The 9,678-nt window shown below is 35.9% G+C and overlaps 1 protein-coding gene across 1 annotated transcript; it reads left to right on the forward strand.

Annotated features, from left to right (window-relative positions):
• Positions 1–3,601: 3,601 nt before the first annotated feature.
• LOC111781953 (BEL1-like homeodomain protein 9) lies at positions 3,602–6,184 on the forward strand. The gene is made up of 4 exons (XM_023662697.2): positions 3,602–4,377; positions 5,032–5,366; positions 5,458–5,518; positions 5,616–6,184. The coding sequence occupies exons 1-4, from the start codon at positions 3,841–3,843 to the stop codon at positions 6,039–6,041; spliced, it is 1,359 nt and encodes a 452-aa protein (XP_023518465.2). The 5' UTR covers positions 3,602–3,840; the 3' UTR covers positions 6,042–6,184.
• Positions 6,185–9,678: the final 3,494 nt, after the last annotated feature.

The raw sequence follows: 9,678 nt of genomic DNA on the forward strand, positions 1-9,678 counted from the left end.
GTTCTGATTGATCTTCCACATCAAAAAAAATGATTTCTTAAGATTATTAGTGACTAAGTTTTTTTGTGTTGTGAGTAGTCTGTGACTCTATAAGTTATGTGTTGAAAACTAGCTTGTTTGGTACTACTAATGTACTGCCAACATGATGGTGATCTTCAGGTCATTGGAGGAACCAAGAAACTCAATAGTAACAACTACAATAGGTGGGCAACATGCATAATGTCATATCTATAAGGACAAGATCTTTGAGAGTTCGTTGGTGAAAGCAAAACTTTGCCGCTAGAAGACGATGCTAATGGCACCTTGCGCAAATGGAGAATGAAAGCAGACAAACTAATGTTTTCTTTGAAAACCATAGTAGAAGAAGAGATGTTTGAACAAATTTGAGATGATAAGATATCGAAAAAAAGCATGTCGTGACATTTTTCTCAAAAAAGAACAATATGATGCTAACTTTTGGAGAACGAGTTGTTATCAATCTCACAAAACGACATGATGATTACTCAATATTTCCACATGATTAAGTTGATCTGTTGGGAGATTACTGAACTAGATTCAGAGTCTATCATCAGAGAAGCTCAAATGAAGATGATCATCATCCACAGGATGCGACCAGAATACAAAAGTTTCGTTATTGCTATATAAAGATGAGTTAGTGCTCATGACAATGATAGGAGAGCATACAGATTATTAGAATGATTGGATCACTGATTCAAGAAACTCAAACCACATGACTGGCGATCAAAGTGGTGCAGTGAAAGTGTGGTTGTCTCCAGAGAAGAAAGTCTTACCATACTCAAATAACATTGAAGAAATTCTACCATAAGAGATGGCCAAGAAAACTGCACACATTTGGTCAAGTGTTGATGTGTCTGAAGATTCAAATAGCATTGATATTGGTGAGCGAGAAGTGACTCAACCAAGCAAACCTGGTGAAAAGGAAATGATACCTCAACAAATTAGACGGTAAAAAGCAATCCAAAAGTATGCTAATGAAGCTAATTTAGAAGATGGAGTTAAAAGAGTTAGAGACTTATGAAGAAGTATAAAAAACTCGGCCTCGCAAAAGGCGATAGAGTAAGATTTTGCGAACTAGTTTAAGATTAGGAGATGTCAAACCCATATCTTACAAGTAGGTTTATAAAATAAAGTGTTCATCCAAATTGATTAATCGAGAGATACAAGGCTCAAACTGTAGTTCGAGGGGTTTCTCAACAATATGGACTAGACAATGATCTCACTAGTGCTTTCAACAAGTAAAAATTGAAAATTATGGAAGATGGGTATGAATAATAATTTATTGCACGAAGATTTGGATCGAAAGATCTACATGAACCAATCAAAGGGCTTTGAGAATGTCGTTGGTATCACTAATGGGTACATGCCAAGTCCAAAGAAACCTCATTTGGATGCGGCTCAATAGATCCTAAGATATGTTAAAGGTACAATCGACAACGATCTTTTGTACAAAAAAAAAAAAAAAAAACAAATACTACAATCTAGTTGGATATTGTGATGTTGACTACGATGGAGACTACAATACCTGAAGATCGACCATTAAATATGTGTTTAAGCTCAATTCGAGAACAATTTTTTGGTGTAACAAAAGACAATGGATTGGTAATGCGTCTACATCCGGGTAGTAGTAGGCAGTCATTTCATGGACAAATGGTTCACTAGACCAAAATGAGAAATTACCACAGTCATTTAGTAAAAAGAGCCGCCAACAGTGAGTGTGACAGTAACTACGTGCATCTCCCGGTCTGAATATCATTATTTAAAATTTAATCTATAAAAAAAATATTATAATTTCCACTCTGTCATTTCAACATTTTAAGGTATTTTTGTCTTCTTATAATAATTCTAAAATCCAGTTATATATATATTATAATTGATTTAAATCTTATATTAAAATAAGAGTGAGCAATATAATTAAATAAAATTAAAAAAAAAATAATAATAAGTGTAGAGTAGGGGATAAATGATTAGCGGTGGAAAAAGAAAAAGGCAGTAAAAAACAAATTCAGAGAGCGTTCCGTCAAAACACAGAACACGACAAATTGGCATCTGAACCATTTTTTAAACACACAGATGACGACGTCATCTGACCCACCGCCACCTCCGTCAATAGTAACCGGATCTTTCCCTAATCCTTAAATCTTAATTTATTAATTAACTTCACTCAAATAATTATTTTTCTTTTCATTTATTTATTTTAACTTACTTTCTAAAACTTTTTAATATTATTACATTCTTTTCCATTCAATTTTTAATTTCCTTAAATTGTTATTTTTAAGGAATATTTTGTTCTCGACAGGACGAAACTACTAATATTCAATATTCAGATAAGGGTTCGAAATTCAAATTTGATGGATGATGACTCCCAACATTTATTTGCATCTTTTGTGACATGATCATGTTACTTTCTCTCTCTTTGCTTCTAAGAATGGAAATCATTTCTACAAGTTCAAAGGGCATTCTTTCCCTTTGTTTTGTTCTTACTCACATAGCTTCCTAAAAAGATGTTAAGTCAATTTAAAAGATTTTTTTTTTTTTTTAATGAAAAAGAATATATGGATAACATTGTTGGATAAAATTGACAAAAAAAATAGGAAAAAAAAAAAGGAAAATCGAGCTGAAATCCATCAAATCTAATATTAAAAATTAGAAAAAAGGACTGACATTTTTGGAAAATTGTTCATAATTTTTTTGGGTATAATTTAGGAGTCTGGGATGTGTTGAAAGCACTCAGTTTTGGATATTGACTATACAATCCCTTTCACTTCAACCAAATCTCCCTTCTGTTCAAAATATACCATATTTTACACTCTTTGTATATAATTCTTTTTTTATTTTATTTTCTTGGACTATTAAATAATTTAAGAGGATAATTAATTTGGAGAGATGAAAGGGGAAATTAATGGGAAAAATAATAACAGCAGTACGATGCCCTGCTGCTTGCAACCATTGCTTAGACAACATGGGGCCATCGTAATTTATTGTGCTTCATTACTTTGTACCTTCACTCCTCATTTTCATTTTAATCCATTTTTGTGCTTATCCACTTCAAACTCTAATTCAAGAACAAAAACAAACCCATTTCAAAACATGAACAAGAGAAGAGAAAGACGGTATTGACAGTGATTCTCAACTATTGCAGAATAGAATTTGATATGATGAGATAGAATGCAATAGAAACAAAGACACAGGGGACGCAACGAGTTACCTACTCTTAATGGTCAAAGTGAACCCTTTCATTCCGAATTTCATTCTACCATTGAGCTACTGAGGAACAACGGTAAATTAGGTTTCAGTGAATTTAATTCCCGTTCTCAACCCATGACCAATATGAGCTCGAGGTTTCCTTTGTAACTCTCGGAACTTGTTCGTAGTGACTCCGTTCCATGCCTAGAACCTCAAAGTGTTTGAATTTTGAAGTGAATTCGATTCTCTAGCTATAAATAAACAAAGGGTAAGTGAACAAATAATTGAGTAAGTAAGACGGGCCAACCGACCTAAAGTTCTTTTATTCTCAATCAAAATGTCAGAAGTTTAAATCTATTTATCTTTTAGGGCAAAAATGAGAGAGAAAGAAAAAGAATCCCTAAGCTGAAATGGACAGCTCCCCTCTTCACCTCTCATCAAACCCTATCCCGAGAGAGAGAGAGAAAAAAGATGCAATTTTTATGTGTATGTTATGTATTAGTTTGTGTGTTTGTGTTCTTACAATCCTCAATCACTTCCTTCTCTCCTCAATCATTCATTCCTCTTCGCTAATTAAATAATTACAACTCTTTCTTCATCTTCTTCTTTAAGCTTTTGTGTGTGTGTGTGTTGGGTATGGCGGAGGAGGGTTTTGAAGTGTACCATGTCCCACACCAGAGCTGCAGAGATAAGCTTCGTGTGGGAATTGCAAACAATAATCACAATTCCCACATCGCCGCTGCTTTGCTTCCTTTATATCATCCTCCTTCTTTGATCTCCTCCCAATTTGATTCCCACCCACTTCCTCAAAATCCCTCTTTTCAATACCCTCCTCCTCCTCCTCCGCCCACCGCCGCCGCCGCCTCCGCCCATGTCCCCCCGCTCCTCCCTGACCAACCCTTGTCCCTTGACCTCAACCTCCAGCAGCGCTACGCCTCTGCCCTCCCTTTTGTTGGCTACTCCGCCTCCCTTTTGAAAGCCTCCAAATTCTTGAAGCCCGCTCAGCAGCTGCTTCATGACCTGTTTGACAACTCGCCGCCGGATCCCCTCCTCCTTGACCCTCTTCTTGAAAGCTTGGCCGGTGATATTCCTGATCCGATTACCTCTACCGACGACGACGGCGGCGCCGACAGCCGGAGGAAAAAATCCAGGCTTGTTACCATGCTGGACGAGGTATATATGTTCTACTAAACGTTAATTTCATAATCTTTCGACATTTCGTTCAAATCCCAGATGTTTTTTTGATCGATTCGATGTGGCGTTGTTTCAAAATTTAAAATTTACTGTTTTTTGTTGCCGATCTTTCTAGTTTTTACTTCCTGATTGTTCTTTGGCAAACCCCAAGAAAAAAAAAACGCTCCTAATTGCATTGATTGCTATTTTATTATTGTTGTGTGTTCATTATGTTCATGCATTTTTAAATCATTTCTACATTGGTAGACAAAAGATTTGTTTTTACTTTCACCGATTGACGTGACGGATTTTGATTGGACTAATGGATTAGATTTAAAATAATGAACTAACCCCCCAACAATTCTATTAAAGCAACCCTTTAATTCCTTCAATTTTGAAGAAAAAAAAAGAGAGAATTGTGAATGGAATCCATGATTGAATCTTAGGTAGTCAAAAGTTTAGGTTATTTTTTAATCGTTACGTAAGATCCTATATCAATTCGGGAGAAGAACGAAACATTTTTTATAAAAGTGTAGAAATCTAAAGGCGGTCTAAAAATTTTGAGAGAAGACCCAAAAGTAAAAGTCTAAAGAAAACGATATCTACTAACTGATAGCTGAAAGTTGCGGTTTTGTTGTTCATGTTCTTCCACAGGTATACAAAAGATATAAGCTTTACTATCAACAGATGCAAGCTGTGGTTACAACATTTGAATACGCTGCAGGGCTTGGCAATGCAGCGCCCTACATGAACTTGGCCGTAACAGCCATGTTTAAGCATTTCAAATTCTTAAAGAACACCATTGCCGACCAGCTCCAATTCAACAAGAAGAATCAGCAGCCTTACAACCCATATTGCCAAACATCCATTCACAACAACAATAATGCACCATTTGTCAACCACCAACCCGTTTGGCGACCTCAAAGAGGCCTCCCGGAGAGCGCTGTCACTGTCCTCCGAGCGTGGCTCTTCGAACATTTCCTTCATCCGTAAGAAACACGTTGAGAATTTGAATGGATGAAAAAGATTAAATTTACTGTAATCTATCCGCTTAAGCTTTTGATTGTTTTAATGTTGTAGCTATCCTACTGACACGGATAAGCTCATGCTGGCTAGCCAAACTGGTCTCTCGCGAAGCCAGGTCTGTTCGGAGTAGGATTCTAAATTTGAATTCGACACGTTCTTATTTTTCATGAAATTTCTTGGATTGGTTGAATTATGAATCAACTTTTGTTCAGGTATCAAATTGGTTTATTAATGCAAGAGTGAGACTTTGGAAGCCAATGGTGGAAGAAATCCACATGCTAGAAACAAGGCAAGCTCGGAAATCTCATCAGAACAACGACAACGACGACAACAACGACAACAACGATCATATTTCATCCCACAACGGCAATAATAACAATGCATCTTCATCACATCAAGATCACAACCAACTGAACTTGTCCAACTCCAATTTCATTCCGACCCACCACCCTCATGTGGCTGCAGGAGCCGCCCATATGGGCGGTGGCGGGGGCGGGGGAAACGTTTCCTTAACTCTGGGGCTCCACCAGAATTACGGCGGGATCACTCTCACGGAACCGTTTCCGATCAATGCAGCTCAGCATTTTAACTTTGGGTTAGAAGGCAATGGTGAAGGGTTTGTAAATGAGTGGTTTTAATTGATTTGTTGGCTGAGGATGTTCGGTTTGGGACATCATGGGCAGCTAGGTTGTTTGATTCAGACATTATACTCATAAAATTTGAGCAACGTGTAAGAATTTTATAATCCTAGATGAAATTGGAGTTGGCCAAATTTGTTAAATTAGTTTCTCAAAATGCTGCATCCCTACCGCGGTAGGGGAAAACGATCATTTCAAGAGTCAATCTTCAAACTCGGGTTGGGTGAGTAGATGACAGATGTTGAAGTGTCATCTTACATTTGACGAGAGCTACTTCATTTCAAGAGTCAATCTTCAAACTCGGGTTGGGTGAGTAGATAACAGTTATTGAAGTGTCGTTTTAAATTTGACGAGAGATGCTTCATTTCAAGAGTCAATCTTCGAACTCGGATTCGGTGAGTAAATGACAGTTGTTGAAGTATCATTTTACATTTGACAAGAGCTACTTCATTTCAAGAGTCAATCTTCAAAATCGGGTTCGGTGAGTAAATGACGGTTGTTGAAGTGTGATAAGTGTCAACAATACTGGACTTTGCAGAGCTAGAGGTCCTTATTATATCTTTGCAAACTTTTACAAAGAAGATAACTTAACGAATGATTTCAACCAAGAGCGGGTTAGAAGATGAGTAACTCTTAGATCAAACTTGGAGTCTATGATGATCACTCCTAGATTCCAAGACGAATCACTCCAGAAATAGTGACTAATCTAATGAATCGATTTCAACATCAAACATAGAGTAAGGTTTGAAAGAAACATAACGTTCAAAGGTCTCAAACACTAGGTTTTTGTATTCCACCGTGATTTCGAATATTGCATGCCTCTAAATAGACAAAAAAAAAATAATTCAAACATAATCTAGTTCAACCTCCACCTGCAAACTACCATAAAACCTATTAAATATAAATGGGAGAAAATAAGATATAAAATAAATAATCTTAAATGTAGTTCAACTACATAAGATAAAATGTCTTTCAATCATCTTCAAATGTCAAATGATATTTATTGTCACTCCATTATTTTATTGATTTGATACTTAAATCTTCTTTACATTATTTCTTGTAATTGCTCTATTAGATACATGCAATTGATGAGTGGTTGGATTTTTATCAAAGTGTCATCTTATATTTGACGAGAATTGCTTCATTTCAAGAGTCAATCTTCAAACTCGAGTTCGGTGAGTAGATGACAGTTGTTGAAGTGTCATCTTATATTTGACGAGAGCTGCTAATAATGTAAAAAAATTTAAATGTTCGATCTCTTGGTCACAATATATTCTTAAATCAGTCGAGTTGGATGAAAAAAAAACAGTGGCCATAATATAATATGATCGAAAAAATATTATAATAATGATGTTCTAAATTAATAAATTAAGGCTTGGAAATGACGATTTTGGTAATTTTTTTATATTTTATAAAGGAAAGCACGTGTAACATGTGTAGTTCCTTTTGAAGGACACAAAAGTTGAATCGGTCAAAAATGACCGACTTTCAGTTGTAACACGTAAGAAATGCTTACGTGGAATATGATTCATTTGTATTTTCAAAGAAAACAATTTGGTTAAAAAAGGGTTAAATTATTGTGTTTATATTCTTAAATTTCAGAACAAAAATTTGATTTTTATCTATAATTTATTAAGGGTATCCATTTTATCTTATACTCGGTAAATATTTTTTTTGGGTTACAATGGATGAATTTTGATAAAGTTATTTAATGAATATAAATTTTGTAAATTTTTAATATTATTTAAATTGATGCGTTTATTGCGATTCTTTGCACTATTTTTTCCGTTGATTGTCGAAGGATAATTGGATATTATTTGAGCAATCTTCATAAAATAATGTAATGGCATCGCAAAGCATATGCATCTAAGGCACGACCCTAGTCGTGTCAACTCACGACACTAATTTAGACCATGTGTATCCAACTGGTTCACTATTATAAGTTAACTAACGACCCTTTGATATTCCACATACAAGGTATCCAATAATATAATCACATGAAGAATGACTTCATGCCTCTACCACTACAAGATGTGGTCTCTTACCCTTCAAGACAAATTTAGTATTAGGGATCGTTTGGCTAACCCCTACTAGAATTTACATTGTAATACAAGTGTATGAGCCGTTATATAATCGTATTCTCTTTATCTATGATTTAGGATGGTCGTTAAAATGATAATGTTTTTTAAATTACTATGGATGAAAGAATGTTGTTCGCTAATTTGTTGAATTTTGAATTTGCAGTAATTTTAATGATTGATTGGTGTATTCATCCCACATAATTTTTTTTATTGAAATTACTAATATTACGTGTAACGATCCAATTTTTTTTACTTAATTGAAGGTCGCTACTGTATACATACCATAAACATTGAATGCGGAAGACTTCATTTAAATTTCATAAAACATAACCTTTAACTTTAAACACAGCCATGGACTTACGTGTTTCAAAAACATCTTTAAAACGACACAACAAAAGACCCGAAATGAAATAAATAAGCATTTAAGTTTAAAACACCCTATTCTATCCTAAGTCTAAGAAAATAAATACCACTATCCTATGCATGTGCCATGATCTCGAGTTGCGATGCCGTCGTCAGCCGTACAGGAATGCCTTGCCTTAACCTGAAAAATGTAGTAGCACGTGGCTTGAGTATTTAAAGAAATACTCAGTAAGTGACCCCACTATTGAGGTTAAATGCAACAATCACCTGCAATGAAATGATGGGACCTATCTTTCGTTTCGTTTTCCCTACGGTGTTGTCCTAACGGGTAATCGTGGATGTGTACCATATACTCTACACACAGCCCATACGTGCGAGTATGGGCTCACCAGCTAGTTCGCACACCGCTGGCCCACAGTCCTTAGCTAGTGGGCATACTCTGGGAGCCCCTTATGTCGGGACCCGTTAAAACTAGAACCGTCACGGCAGTGCTATGCAATGCATAACGATCGTTGTCTTACCATTGGATGTACATGTCCGTACCCTCGTGATGGGATGGGGGTATCCCTCAGATGCATGAACACACCTAATGCATGAGGTCCCCCTATTTCTACATTTATCTTTAATGACCATAACCCCCCTGTCACGTTTCAGGCTTCATGTCATTCTCATTTTCATTTCACATTTCATACACATTTCTATCGGGGTTATGGTTCCAGACAGTTTACCGTGTTTCATGTCATACAATTCATGCTGTTCACATTCACATATTCCATGCAAACATGTCATAATCATTCAAGGACCTCATATCGTTACATGCATTACACATCACATCAGACTAAAAGCATACATAACATACATTCACGTTCACCTAACTACATACTTAAGCACAATAATCTAGCATACAATGTATCATATCATAAACAAGTCATAACGTAAACACTTCATAGTCATATCGTTCTCTAACTTACCATAGCCTTAACGTTCTTATACCTATCACAGACATATCATTACGTAACGTACCTTAGTCGTATCGTCACAATAACGTATCCTAACGCTATCGTTCTATCAATCTATCACAAACCTATCCCTTTTTACCCATAACCTAACCGTATTCTTTCATCAATCTCTCCTATCCGTAGCACTCCGGTACATAACCTAACCTTAACGTTTCATGAACGTATCCTACTCCT

The sequence above is a fragment of the Cucurbita pepo genome, chromosome 19, assembly GCF_057944985.1.
Source record: "Cucurbita pepo subsp. pepo isolate OVF chromosome 19, ASM5794498v1, whole genome shotgun sequence".
In the NCBI taxonomy this organism is placed as follows: Eukaryota; Viridiplantae; Streptophyta; class Magnoliopsida; order Cucurbitales; family Cucurbitaceae; genus Cucurbita; species Cucurbita pepo.